This window comes from Beta vulgaris, chromosome 3 (assembly GCF_026745355.1).
Source record: "Beta vulgaris subsp. vulgaris cultivar EL10 chromosome 3, EL10.2, whole genome shotgun sequence".
Lineage (NCBI taxonomy): Eukaryota > Viridiplantae > Streptophyta > Magnoliopsida > Caryophyllales > Amaranthaceae > Beta > Beta vulgaris.
This window is the reverse complement of record NC_079204.1, coordinates 6,109,121-6,124,063: the sequence shown is the minus strand read 5'-3', so window position 1 is coordinate 6,124,063 and position 14,943 is coordinate 6,109,121. Positions and strand designations below refer to the sequence as shown.

At 31.3% G+C, this 14,943-nt stretch overlaps 1 protein-coding gene across 1 annotated transcript; it reads right to left on the bottom strand.

The window, feature by feature from the left end:
* Positions 1-8,811: 8,811 nt before the first annotated feature.
* Positions 8,812-14,559, bottom strand: LOC104888376 (beta-carotene hydroxylase 2, chloroplastic). Its single transcript, XM_010673327.3, has 7 exons — positions 13,912-14,559; positions 13,498-13,557; positions 12,187-12,258; positions 11,397-11,531; positions 10,163-10,288; positions 9,824-9,880; positions 8,812-9,227 (listed from the first exon to the last, which is right to left on the bottom strand). The coding sequence occupies exons 1-7, from the start codon at positions 14,362-14,364 to the stop codon at positions 9,150-9,152; spliced, it is 981 nt and encodes a 326-aa protein (XP_010671629.1). The 5' UTR covers positions 14,365-14,559; the 3' UTR covers positions 8,812-9,149.
* Between the last annotated feature and the right edge of the window lie 384 nt (positions 14,560-14,943).

Genomic DNA, 14,943 nt, shown 5'->3' with positions numbered 1-14,943 from the left:
ATGCTTTACGAAAATTTGCTTTGACCACAAATATCTTTCATAATATGATAAATAAAAATTATAAAAATTATACCGTTGGATACGTCCTGAAAAATACTATGATAACATTAATTTTTTAAATTTTTTATCCACATAAATTGAGAGTAATTAACGGTCAAAGTTCGACCTCGAACATCGTGCGCGCCTTATATTTTAAAATCATTAGTAAAAAAAAAGTAGGTACTATCTTTCAAGGGGAACGGAAATTCTGATAAGTGGGAATATTTTTTAGATATAATGGAGGGTTCATTAAAGGTCGCTTACTTCAAGAGCAATATCAAGTTTAGGTTATGACGTTATGTAGGTTTAAATTTACATTTGCAAAACTTAATTTAATCTTAATCTGGTTTTGATGTTTTTTTTTGCTTAACTGAAACTTATCTAGCCAATTAGCAGTCTTCTATGATAAATTGATACACCATTCCATAGCAATTTGATGATGAAGTAGTAATTCGTCTTTTTATAGTATTTTGTAAAATATTACATATTTTATTTTTTTGGTGAAATTGTAACATATGTTGACCAGCTTGTTTTGTTATATTATAATAGATTGACAACAGAGATATTTTTGCATACCAAATCTAATGCTGCTCATTTACATATCACAAATCAGTGTGTCTTTTGACAAATCAATGGTCTAATACTTCGTATAAATGTAATGAATTTTAAAAATTAAAATAGGAACGAGTCTAACTTTATACGGAGGCAGCGTCGAGTTTTGTTTCTAGTCTATGTTGGGGACTTTGGGAGACTCTCTCGGTTTCATTTTAAATGCATTAAAAAGGTATTTTTTGTGAAATATGAAATATTAATTTGTTGTATTTAAAACGAAACGGAGGAAGTATAATGGATGATTGGACATTCCGACTCCTATTTTTGTTTTAATAATAGAAAGAAAGAAATTGATTTGTTGTGAGATGATACTATCAATCATTAAGTTACTTACGTTTACATATTTGAAAAGATTGTTAGTCTTTGTAGGCCAATAATGTATGAATAAAAGTTAGTTTTATTTAGTTTTATGGGTTTGTTCTGTTCACCTGATTTTGAATCCTTATCAGAAAAAAAAAAAAAAGTTTAGATAAACTTAAATTAGGTTTAATAAGAACTAATAAGATTTTTTAGGTTCTGATAGGTTCAATTCAACATAAGGAAAAATAAGATAAGACACTCTAACAAAATAAGTTCAGATAAGGAACTAATAAGATTTTTTAAGGCCTGTTCTCCCCAACTTATTTTCAGTCCAGTTCAATTCAGTTCAATTCAGTTCAGTTCAGTTCAGTTCAATTCAGTTCAATTCAGTTCAGTTCAGACCAGTTCAGTTCAGCTCTTGACAATACTTTTACTCTCACATATCACTATTCATTTCAGTTCAGTTCAGTTCAATTCAGTTCAGTTCAGATCAGTTCAGTTCAGCTGTTTTATGCCGAAGAGAACAGGCCCCTAGGAATATTAAATTAAATTGAATTTATTGGAGCTGAACTGAACTAAACTGAACTGAATTGAATCGAATTGAATTGAATTGAATTGAATTGAATTAAATTAAATTGAATTAAATTGAATGTAATAAATATATAAATAATATTTTAAACAATAATAATAGGAATATTAAATAATAATTATAATGATAAGTAATAATAATGAATAATAATAATAATAATAATAATAATAATAATAATAATAATAATAATAATAATAATAATAATAATAGTATTTTGGATATTTTTAAATGATAGTTATAAATAAATAATATTAATAATCATAAATTAATAATAATAATAATAATAATTAATGATAATTAATAATTATTATTTTATATTATTTGTATTAATATATTAATACTTGATGATGATATATAATAACAATATATCTAAGAAGTAAATTAATATTACTATTTTAATAATTAGATTTAATAATATAAAAATATTTAGTAATAAAAATAACGATTGGGTTGAACCGCGAAAATTACATCATAAACCGTCTTGACGCGATTTGATTTGTTTATGGGCTAAAAAAAGTGGGTTTATTTGTGTTTTGACCTAAACCATGTTCCTCCTAATAATAATAGTAATAATAATGAGTAAAGCTATAATAAGCAAAATAATATATAGAAACAACAACAACAATAATAATAATAATAATACTTAATAGTAATGATATATATTTAAATAATAATAATGATAATAATAATAAGAGTAATTAATAAAATAAATTACCAACATAATAATAATATTTAACAAAATGGTTATAAAAGAATGAAGCTGAATTGAACTGAACTGGACTGAACTGATGGGAGCTGAACTGAACTGAACTGAAAATAAGTTGGGGAGAACATGCCCTAATAAGGTTTAATAAGTTTGTGTTAATTCAAATAAGTTCATGTTAATTTAGAAAAAAAGAATCACGAGCTTCTCTCATTGTACAATCATTTTCAGACGAGCACCTCTCCTCCTCGATCCATATAGACAAAATATCGGACTAGTGTCAACAGTTCATCACGGAAGAAGAGACTCACTTAGCCGGCAATTGTGTGAAAGTAGATACTCGATCAATTTGAGGTCAAAGAATTCAAAAAAGTTCTTGGTGGAAATAAAAAGTGAAAATTCTTAATCTCTTTCAATCCTAAAATCCAAAATTCTTTTAAAAAAAAGATTAAAATATCGCTCAAATGTAAGTAAATAGATTTGAAACATATAAATGTAGTTAATCCAACCGTAAAATAAGTGATTATTGTGAAATTGGCAAATGCACCCAATTATCATTACGAATTTCATCTTTGGACTAGAAACAAGCAAAAGGCGGAATACACAAAGAGAAAGTGTTCAGATATGTATGAACAAAACAAGGCCTAAGTCTATGAATTGGTGTATGTATCATATTCGATCATATAGTTGTGAACTTTGCTATAAATTATTTTACTTGCACTATTTATTGCTTAATTTGCTTTTATGCTTATATGGTGTTTCAACCTATAATATCAAAAGATTTAGATAGTAGTCCCTCCATTCTAAAAAGATGTTCTTATTTGCAATTTCGCACTATTTATAAGTCAAAAAAATGTTCTAAATGTATTTTAATATATAAGAAAAAACATAGTCATATTGAGTTTTGTTGAATCTGTCTCAAATTCTCAATTAATACATTATCAATACGTAATTAAATATATTAGTGATATAAAATATGTATTGGTAAGCGTGAAAAAAAAGCATAAAACATCATTTGAGAACAAACAGAATAGTAGTATATTAGTTCTCGTAGATCGCACTTAACATTTCAAAAAAGTAAATAAGTTTGAAATACAAAATACAATGTACTAATCTATGTCTATCTACATTTTAAACCTATCTCAATATTGATTTACAACATCCACAGGCCATGTCTTGTTTTATTGTACACCTGGTGTATCCATATATTGTTTTATTCATCGTGGGCCGAGCTACATCTAATATCTTGATTTCAAATGTTCGACCCAAGAAAGCCCAAATGGATCATCTTCAGAGCCCAACTGAAGTATTATCTTATCGTAGCGTATAATCATGTCCTACTTTGTGTAAATCATGTATCATGATTCATGTGAAACGTGACAAATTACTCGAAGAATGGTTAGTAATTTGTCATTCGTCTACAATCAATTGAATTAGATTAAGTTCTACTCCAATTCTCCAAATACTACATTGATAGACCCTATGCGAAAGGTTATATAAACTACTGTTGTGAAGAATGGTTTGAAGATATTTTAGATTCCATGAGTGATATGAAGGAGTATTTGTTAGTTTTACGACCTGGTTATTGGACGGGTCGGGTCAGGGTCAGTGCGGGTCGGAAGCGGGTCGGGTCATAAGAGGGTCACCTCATAAATGGTCATAGCGGGCCGGGCCAAATAGATAGAGGGCTTATAGCGGGCCGATAATGGGCGGGTCGGTAAACGAGCAAGAAAAACAAGGAACAAAAAGAGCCAAAAGTAAGTATAAATGAATGCGGATCCGAATATGTAATTGTTTTCACAAAACTTATTTTATTTTTTAAAATTATTGGGTTTCTTTGTTGACCCTATAATGGGTCTATCCAATAATAACCCTGTCCAATAAAAGCCCTGTAAAATTGACCCTAACCCTTTAACCATTGGGCTACCTTGTCCAATAACCAGGTCTAGTTTTAATTTATGGTGTAGATTTTCTTGAACTTCAAGTATACGAATTATTTTTGTATATATATATATTTTAAAAGTACCCTTTTATTATTTTTATTTTTTTAAAAGTAGTAGTAGTAGTTGAACCTACCTATCCCAGCCCATTTTTTAAAAGGTAATTTGTATTTTCTATCTACAATTCATTTACCGGTTCTTCAATAAGTTATATGCTCATTTGCAGCTCTACCTATTATGTGATTATGCTCATTTGGAGGTTTCAAAGAGCAATGAACAAAAAGATAGCTTTAGGTATACCATAAGTCATGACATGACCCAAATGTATGATTAAATTTTGCTTAATTTTTATAACACGACCATAAAAACATATCTATTGTAACTTTTTTCATGGATACTACACCTGTTATGAAAATCTTGTATTACCTGCCTACATATTAGACCTAACAATAAAGATAGAAACAAAAGTAAAAAATATCTCTTCACCTGCAGGTGCTCCATTACCAACGTGAATCACACAATGACACAATCAAATTCGTTAAGTCCATGCCCTACCAATTAGAATGAATTATGAATTCACGTCGGCAGTTAACATGATAATTAATTGGATAACTAAAAGGCATTGATTGCTCTATTGATAATATAATCTATAATGTGGCCATAAAAAAGCTAAGATACATGAGTATATAGTCTGTAATATAAAGTTAGAGACAATCATGCCAAAGTTGGAGAATTAACTGGGTCGAATACTCGAATGGCCTATCCAAGTGTAGTCTTCTATTTTAAGTTGATAGCGATCGTGAGATTACACCTTAACCATTTCAAACTACTTTTATTCTATCCTTAAATCATCCATAGTACGTTGTATCTTAAAACTATATGACTCTAAAACAAGCAATTCCTAAGCTTTGTAAAGTCAACAACTTTTTTTCTTTTCGATCAATTTAGGACACTCACATAATTACATGTAATATAAGTATTTTATGGTGCATGCATTAATTTAAGCAGTCTTAACAAAGTAGAATATAATTGAAAACCAAAATCTCCAAATACCTAATAAACTTTTAAAGTCAAAAAGCCTAAAATTGCATTAATTTGAGCAATATGTCTATATATCATTTAAGAAAAAAAGTAAAATCGATACGCTAACATTTATCATTGTCACCACCACTGTCACGATAATTACCTTTTTTTTTTTTTGACAGGACACGATAATCACACCTTACACCACCACTATCTCTCACAAGCTAAAACGAGAGATAATTCTTTTTTCCATTACTAATTTACTACCATATTCTCCACTTCCATCAATAAAAATAAATTTTCATTAGCCAAATCATTATAACTAATATGCATCATCCCATGAATTTGTTATCCAATCCTAATACCTAACTTCCATATCTCAATCCAAACGGTTAATAATGCATGATCTTTTTGATGACATGGTCTCTTCCTTTTTGAAAACTTTATTGTAAAGTTGGAATTTCTAAAGAAATTACTTAACACGTAACACAACATGGATTATTATGAAGGTGGAGAATAGACATCACTAGATGAGGAAGAAAGTGGGTTGACGTTGCCCTATTTAAAAAGATAAAACATATAATTGATCTTCATTTAAAAATATATTATTGGCCGACTACCAAATTTCATGGAAACACGTTTCAAACTCTAATTGGTGACACGAAAGTTCAAGAATTCCACATTTCCACTTTTAGTCGACTTATGTTTTTTTATACATCCAAGTCTTTCTAGAAGTATAAGTCATGTTTTCTTAGATAGTAATAGAGTATAAATCTATTCATGGGGCCTCAACTATTAGTTTAAGTTAATGGTTAAGGCTCCAGGAATAGATTTTTACTCTATCAGATAGCGATAGGGTCTGGATCCTCTAGAGTTTTAGTGAAACTCTACAAGGTAGAGTTGTATCTAAGCCATACATGTTAAAATCAAGGGCTCATATTGATGGGAGGGAAAGATTAGAGGGTGGATTTTGATGAGAAAAAATAGGGGGGATTTTGGAAAGAGAATATATGAGCCATTAATTTTTTATTCAACGATTAATATTACTCAAACTCTACCTTGTAGAGTTATTTTACAACTCTAGAGGATCCAAACACGATAGCATCAATAGTAGTATTGTTGTAGTTTCCCTAAATCAATCAAGTTGAGTCAATCTGATCCTTTAAGTTGTACATGACTACATGAGAAAACTACATCATCTTTATTTTATTGGAAAACTTCAATTTTTGAACCATATTAACAAGTGAAACTCTATAAATTAGAGAGAATAATAATAATCCTATTATAAAAAAAATTCAAATACTTTAAAATTCGGATGTATGTATTGACTTTTGACCAAAATTTTGATTATTAAGAGGGTGGGAATATGATACTAATATAACTTTGTACCCTCGTTCTTAAATAAAGGTAAGTATATATATCTATGTACATACTCTTATTTTAAGAATTTTTGGATTTTTATGAATTAATTAACAAAATAGATTGAATTCGGCTTAAGCCAATATATTATCTGAAATATCCGATATAAATTATAAAGATAGACTCCAAGTGTAAAAATATATATGATTTTTTTTCAAAAAGTGCCCAATAGAGATTGGAGAATGGAGAGGTAAGTGATACTTTTAACATATAATGTGAAGATATTTTGAAGTGATTATAGAGTTTATTGCCGTTATCTAACATCCAAAGTTTCCTCTAACAGTACCGAAGACGCAAGCGAAATATTCAATGTTGAATCACTTGAATGTGCATGACTGCATGGTGTGATATTATTTTTTGGTGCTATGCATGACGTGATACATATCCAAACGAGATAGGCACGCATTAGTTAAAGAAGTCCCCACGCAATTCATGTTGTGCACTTAGTACTCTCAAGTCTGATCCTAATAGGCTAATAGCACTTGGATGGACCGATGGAGGGAGAGTTGTAAGGAAAATTCTCTTCCAAGTGCTCCTCATTTGATAGGATTCGGATCACTAATTTTAAGGTCATAATGTGAAATTCTTACCAAATGAGCCAAGCTAAGCTTGGAGTCAAAATTGATCAATGAATAATGTCATTTCACCCAATTTTTCATTTAAAACATAACATAGAAAGTATTAATGTTATAATTCAAGTTTTTCTCATGAATAGGTATATCAGTATCACTTTACATTTTTCTTACCTCACTTCTTAAATTTTTCTTAACGAGGTTACCGCCTTTCAAATCCCTAAATTTGTGAGAAAAATATGCATATTTCAAAAACATAAACGGGTAAAAATAAAAAAAGCAAATATGTTACCAAGAAGTATTTCCTCTAGTTCTTAATACAGTATATATTATTTAGATACTAAGGTACTTGGTCATATTTAGTAACTTCTATATAAAGATTAATTTCACCATTTTATTTTTAATGTCAATGTATAATTTTATAATATTTTTTAATTAATCAAAGTTATTAGTGAATATCCCGTTAACAAATGTATCCAGTTAATTCGATGCATTTATTTATAACGGAGGAAAAACAAAATACCTCACCCTCTCTTTTTTTTCCATTTAGAATTATGTTTCCATCTCAATCAATATTGTTCACGTCCAATATTTATATTTCATTTGGCATGATACAGCATGATATACATGGCGCATTCGCAGAACCAACAGCTATACATGTAGAATTTAGTCATCCTAAAATAACTTGTTCCTTCTCTACTAGGAAATCTAATAAATTTCTTTCTTTTTTAAAAATTTAAATTAAAAAAAAATCATCTAAAACTCTAGTTTTTAGATAGGTATATCAGTTCACTTTACATTTTCTTAACTCACCTCTTAAATTTTTCTTAATTAACGAGGTTACCGTCTTTTAAATCCCTAAATTTGTGAGAAAGATATGAATATTTCAAAAACATAAACGGGTAAAAAAAAAAAAGCGAATATGTTACCAAGAAGTATTTCCTCTAGTTCTTAATATATATTATTTAGATACTAATGTACCTGGTCATATTTAGTAACTTCTATATAAAGATTAATTTCACCATATGTATAATTTTATAATATTTTTAAAATATTAATAATATATAATTAATCAAAGTTATTAGTGAATATCCCGTTAACAAATTGTTATAACGAACGTGAGAGAGAAACAAATTATGAATGCAAAAACAATAAAAACAGACAACAGATTTACGTGGTTCACCAATTTGGCTACATCCACGGCAGAGAGAGTGAGAATATTTTATTATGTGAGAAGAATAGATTACAGAGAGAATAGAGTGTTTTTTTCGTCTAAAACCCTAAGATATAAATAATGTATTTATATCCCGTCAGAAAAACGCGTTTACCGGGAAGCCGCCCGATCAAGTCGGGCGAAACCCGCCCGATCGGGCGGTAATTATTTCCTTCCCCAGCTTCTTTGCGCCCCCGGTCGGGCGAAGTCGCCCAGTCGTAGTTACGGTACTTCGCCCGATCTGGCGAGTCTCCTTTTCACTTCCAGCTTTCTCTCGTTGCGGGCCTGATCGGACGGCCTCGCCCGACCCGATCGGGCGGTACCCCGAAACTCCCTTTTGAAGAATTTCGTCGAACACCTTCGATGCACAATGATTCAAGGCATATTTTTACACAAATATATCCAGTTAATTTGATGCATTTATTTATAACAGAGGAAAAACATAATACTTCACCCTCTCTTTTTTTCCATTTAGAATTATGTTTACATCTCAATCAATATTGTTCACGTCCAATATTTATATTTCATTTGGCATGATACAGCATGATATACATGGCGCAGTCGCGGAACCAACAGCTATACATGTAGAATTTAGTCATCCTAAAATAACTTTTTCCTTCTCTACTAGGAAATCTAATAAATTTCTTTTTTTTTTAATTTAAATTAAAAAAAATCATCTAAAACTCTAGTTTTTGGACAAGAACAGCAAAACGGCCCCATCTAGCATCATTCTGATCAATTATGAACCTCTAGATGACTTGATCCTACGGTTGATTTCTTTCTCCAACTCCTCAAGACCTCCCACCTCCTCAAGCTCCTGCACCACATAACACATAAAGTAAGATAGCAAGAAAAATAATGGGCAAAATTATTATATACTTCTATTATAAGAATCTGTTTTTTTACTCGTAACACTTTTTTTTCATCAACTCCAATATAATTTTTGAGATGATGGTAGTAGAGAGGAAAGTAAGAGAGGGCACATGTAATTGGAAAAAGACACAAAAAAAGAAAAACGAAAATAAAAAAATATGACAAGGGCTCGTTTGGTTGAAGTTGGGAAGTATAACTTCCCATAAATTTGTATTGTCCATGATTTTTGTTTGGTTGAACATGGGATGGAAATTTCCACTTACCTAGGGGGCCTAAGTAAGTTATTTCTTCCATTTTGTAGAAAATAGAACTTCCTAAGAAATTCTACATCCCATGTTTTTGTCAACCAAACAACAACCCATATATTTACTTCCTAGAAATTCTAATTTTCCATGGTTAACCAAACAAGCTCTAATTAAGTATTTCGTTTTTAGAAAAGTATTACGAATAATAAAAAACGGATGAAGTATAGTATTCTATTAAAATATTTTACTATGAACCAAAATACTTATAATGGAAAGTCGTATTAGTGGGTCTCACCTTTGGTCCCAAGAACAGCCCATATGGTACTCCATTAAATTTATCTGAGTGGTGTAGCTGACATGCCAGACATCAAATCAAATAAGATATCGACCGTTAGATTCAGTTACAAATATATTCATTAATTATGTAACTGTTGCAGCAACATCATACAAGTTACACATGTTTCGTTGTAATGGTAGCATTAGCAAGTATTAACATAAACTATCTTGACAAAGTAAAAACTTTTTGAGATGCATAAAGGTTAAATGAGGATCAAATAATGACTAATCTCTCTTTCGCTTTATCATTAAACTTTAGGATTATTACTACGAGAGATATTATCTTTGTTAAACTAACCTTGTGGGCGGCAGCTACCATTCTGAAATAAGGAACATCCGCAATAGGACCAACGGGGAACCGTTTGTGGACAAGACCATCATGCACAAACATGTAAGCTATACCGAATACTGTTATTCCGAGTCCCTGTAAGTGCAAAAGCCATCGTAATACATTAATCCAACATAACATCAATGTAACATAACATCAATGTGAACATACAAGATACAACTCATGAATCCATCATATTTTGGGTTTGCATTTTGGTTGGTCTAGGTGACTATTCATAATTAGCCTCTAGGCTAACCCTTTCCGTCATTTAAGGATCTACGAGTTCTTAAATATGGGTTTTGATTGGTTTAGGTGGCTTTTCATGATAAGGCTATATAATCATATGTATTTCATCGCAACCTAAAAAAATTCACTTGAGAATCCACAAGTTTTGAGGTTTATGTGACTTTATATGGAAAGACGTTAGACCAAACTCATTTTATGATTGATAGAGTAGAAAACTATTTTTGAGACTCTAACCATCCGTTTAAACTTTTAATTGAGTTGGTCATTTGACATATTATCATAGCACCACAACATTTATGTGTCCACTTTGAAATGTGGAGAGTAAATGGTCAATTTAACAACTTCATGTTACAACACTAAGCCTCCATCGACTATCATCTCCTTCCCTGTGCAAAAAGAAGGACTCTCATGTCCTTAAACCTATTAAGTCATGCATATTTAGCAACCGCTTTATTATTATATTGGTAAACTTAGAGCTTGTTTGATAACCTTCAAATGTATGGGAAATTAGAATTCCTAGGAAGTAAATGTATGTATTGTTGTTTGGTTGGGAAAAATATGGAAAGTAGAACTTCCTAGGATGTTCTATTTCCTACAGAATTGAGGAAATAACTTGCTTAGGCCCCCCTAGGTAAGTGGAAATTCCCATAGAAAATAGAATTTTCCACGTTAAAACAGAAAAAAAAAATATACTTCCTAGGAAATAAAATTTCATGGGCAATGCAAATTCATGAGAAGCTATACTTTCCAACTTCAACCAAACGAACCCTTATTGATGCATCAACACTAACTATAATATAACCTTACTACTAGTGTTTATATGTAACCCTAGTTATATATTATTATCAATCACCCAAGTATTATTAGCTAGAAGTGATTTACCAGGGTTTATGCCTAAATTCATAATGCATGTATTGTTAACAGTCTGGTTGGGGAGTTTGGGAACAAGGAAACTTACAGCTCCAAAACAAAGACCAGGGGCAAGGCCTTTATGGAAGAATCCATAGGAAAGGAGGCCAATAGCTGGGACTGCATTTATAATTGCAAACACATCATTTAGCTCAAAAGGTCCTTCTCTGGGTTTATGATGAGACTGCAACCACAAATCACAAACAACATTAAACACTGCATATGTCAATTAAATTACAATAAACACTGCATATGTCAATTAAATTACAATAAATAATATTGCATGGTAATTGTGACTGCAAACACAACCACAAACTGATTGACTCAATACATGTGACTTGGGAAACTGTTACGTGTTTAGGTTAAAATGTGTTTAGAATTGAAAGGCTTGTGTTTATCATTCATCAATCGAGAGTATTTATACAAGAGTTAAGAAAATATTGCCGTATCCTAAAAATATGATATATATTTAAATTATATCAATATTATTTATCAAATTATAAAGATATCATTTCATATCTCAACATCTCTAACAAAAACCGACTATATCAAGATAAGTCAGCAAGTGACTTCTATCTTAAAATCAATTGGAAGGCCATAAATATAATACTCACACTTGCACTTGGACCATGTAGCTGAATTTGTTAAGTTATTTGATTTAGACTTGATCCAATTCCATCTTTCTTGATGATAAGTAAATTATAATTTATTAAAGGTTGCTATTAAAGATTAAAACTACTATACTCCAACTAACTTGACCATCTTTTAGTTTAATTATTACCCTTTTATAATAGTGAAATCAAAGTATAATAAAAGTGATAAGAGAAGCGAGGAATAACCTCGTGCATGTGCCACAAAGATGCATGCCAAAGAGCTTTATGTGCCCATCTCGCCCAAAATTCCATCCCTACCTGAAAAATGGAACCAAAAAAAATATTATTCATAAGAACATTTCTATTATAGGTTATTTTTCATTTTAGGAAAGAGTAAGATTTTGAATTTAACATGTTATGTATAATGATAATATGACATAGATTTTAACAAAAATGACGTCTACTTAGACTTCAGTGAATATTGAAATCCTATTCAGCAACAAAAAAAAAGTTTTTGTTTGTTGATCTTTAGGCTCCGTTTGATAGGGCGTAAAACATTTTCAGTGTAGAATAATTTTCATGGAAAATAATTTACAATGGAAAACACAATTCCAAAATTAGTTTTCCGATGTTTGGTTCTATGTAAGAAAAATAATGAAAATGAAAGAAATATGAAAGGGAAAGTAAGGAGGTAGTGAGAGGGATGTGCAAGAGAGATAAGAAAAACAGTTTTCCCTTCATTGTGAAGGGAAAACGGTTTTCCATCATTAGGAGTAAGTGGGAGTGTAATTTTACTCCAAGAAAAAATGATTTTACACTCCTTTTCAACCAAACAATGTAAAAATGAAAATAGACGAAAACCTTTTACGCCCTACCAAATGGAGCCTTAGGGAGTGGATTAAAAGAAGATCCACCATTCTCCATTTAAAAAACCACATTTCATTAATACTTAGGTAATCTACCTTATTAAAATAAAGAATAATCCACCAATTAAATATGTTCATAGCATAAAGAATGTTTTGCCAATCAAACAATGTAAAACTGAAAATAGAGGAAAACAGTTTTTCGGAAAAACGTTTTACACCCTACCAAACGGAACCTTAGTGGTTAGGATTGAAGTCTCTTAACGATGTTTACAAGTTCGAATCCCTCCTTCCTCTTTTTGTACTCTATAATACCTTCGTGACTCATATTGTTAAAAAAAATATGTTCATCGCAAGTCGATGAATTACCCACTAGTTGGACAAAGTTTTTCCTTGGCTGCCTAATTGTTCTTTCAATTCGTCAAAAGTTACTACAACCATGTGAGATTACGCTAATAATATTAGGAATCATGTGATAACTCTTAACCCTTGCTAAATTGAATATACAATTCAACAAAGAAAATCTTCAACTGGTTGCGTGAAATCAACAATTATTGACTTCTATTGACCATCAAAGAACTTTTTCTCTCTGGATTACCAAAAGTTTCATAGTACTAACATTAAACCATATAATATACGACTAATTTATTAACTATGTCGTAAGTATGATTTGGAAAGAGAAATAACAACTTACAGCGGCGCCAAACGAGAGAGCAAATGTACCCAACATTTCTGTAACAGGTACTTCTCCTCCCTAAAATCCAAACAAAAAAAACATAAATTCCTTTCATAAAAAATAAAATAAAACAAAAGTGTGAACATAGTATTCAGAGGGTCTCAAATCAACCAAAAGCTTAAGCCGATAGTTACAACTCGGAATAAGTTTATACCGTATGAAAAAACAACATTAATGTAAATAAAAAATTGACATAAAGGATAAGAGTTAGCTCAAATGGATAGAGCGCTCCCCCTGGCCCCTAAGGTTAGGGGATTCAATCCTTACCCCAACATTATTTACAGGTTAGTAGGCCTTGCAGGGGTTATCCCTTGAACTGACTTAATATATAATAAAAAAAAAATTGACATAACCATAATTTTGTTTTTTTACCTCCATTTGCCAGTAGAAACGGTAATAAACAGCCATAACAGCCATAGAAATGACACCAAAGCTAGACATAACAGCAGCAACCAAATAAGTGGACCGTTCAGATTTCTTCCTAGCTAATTTCTCCAATAATCGTGCGGCTGCAATTTGTCTGTCATCGTTGTCGGTGCTCACCCTTGTAATAATAACACCACTACTGTCATCATCTTCTTTACCACTAGTACTTGTACTCTCAGTTTCAACAAAACCACTCAATTTACGTTCCTCAAGAACGAAGCAAATTGTATGAATTTTCTCTCTCCTCTTTGACCGGAAAACCGGGAATCTCCGGTGAGTCGGAGGGGAGAGGAAGGAGATTGGGCCGAGAAAAGAAGTGGGCTTTGGGCTGGGCCCAGAAAGTAGAGGTAAGGCCTGGTGGGAACTCCCAACGGCAACGATGGAGAGCCCAATGGCCATTTAAGTTGATAGTGGGCCAAAAAAGGGCAAATTTTGAGACGGAGAAAGAGAGAGAGAAGGGATGGGAAATGAAGGTGTAATAAATGAAGAGAAAGAAGAGAGAGAAAGTAAAGAAAATGTTAAATGGAGGAAAACCACATATTTGTGAGCTTTGATTTCTTGTGGTATCGTTCTTTCTAGTTTGGTGGTTCTTGCTTGCCTTGTTGGGCTTTATAGTCAAGTGTAATTTGTCTTTTACGTGCTTTTGTTTTTGCGCACTTTCAAATTTTAAAAGGTGAACCTTTTAAGTTTTAATGAAGAGTTTAATGTTAAGCTACTAGAATAAAAAAAAGATGGTGATGGTAAAATTTATTTTAGAAGGTATACTATTAACATCGACTATTTGTAATTTCAGTCATGTAGCGATTGTAATAGGATGGTAAGGTACTAAGGTGTATGTAAAAAATTTACGGTTTTTTCACTAAGTATTTCCGAGTTTTCAAAAAATTCACCTGGTATCTTCCAAGTTTTCAAAATTTACAGAGTACTCCTAAGTTTCAAACTAATACACGGGGTACCCCACCGCCTGCAACCCCTTTT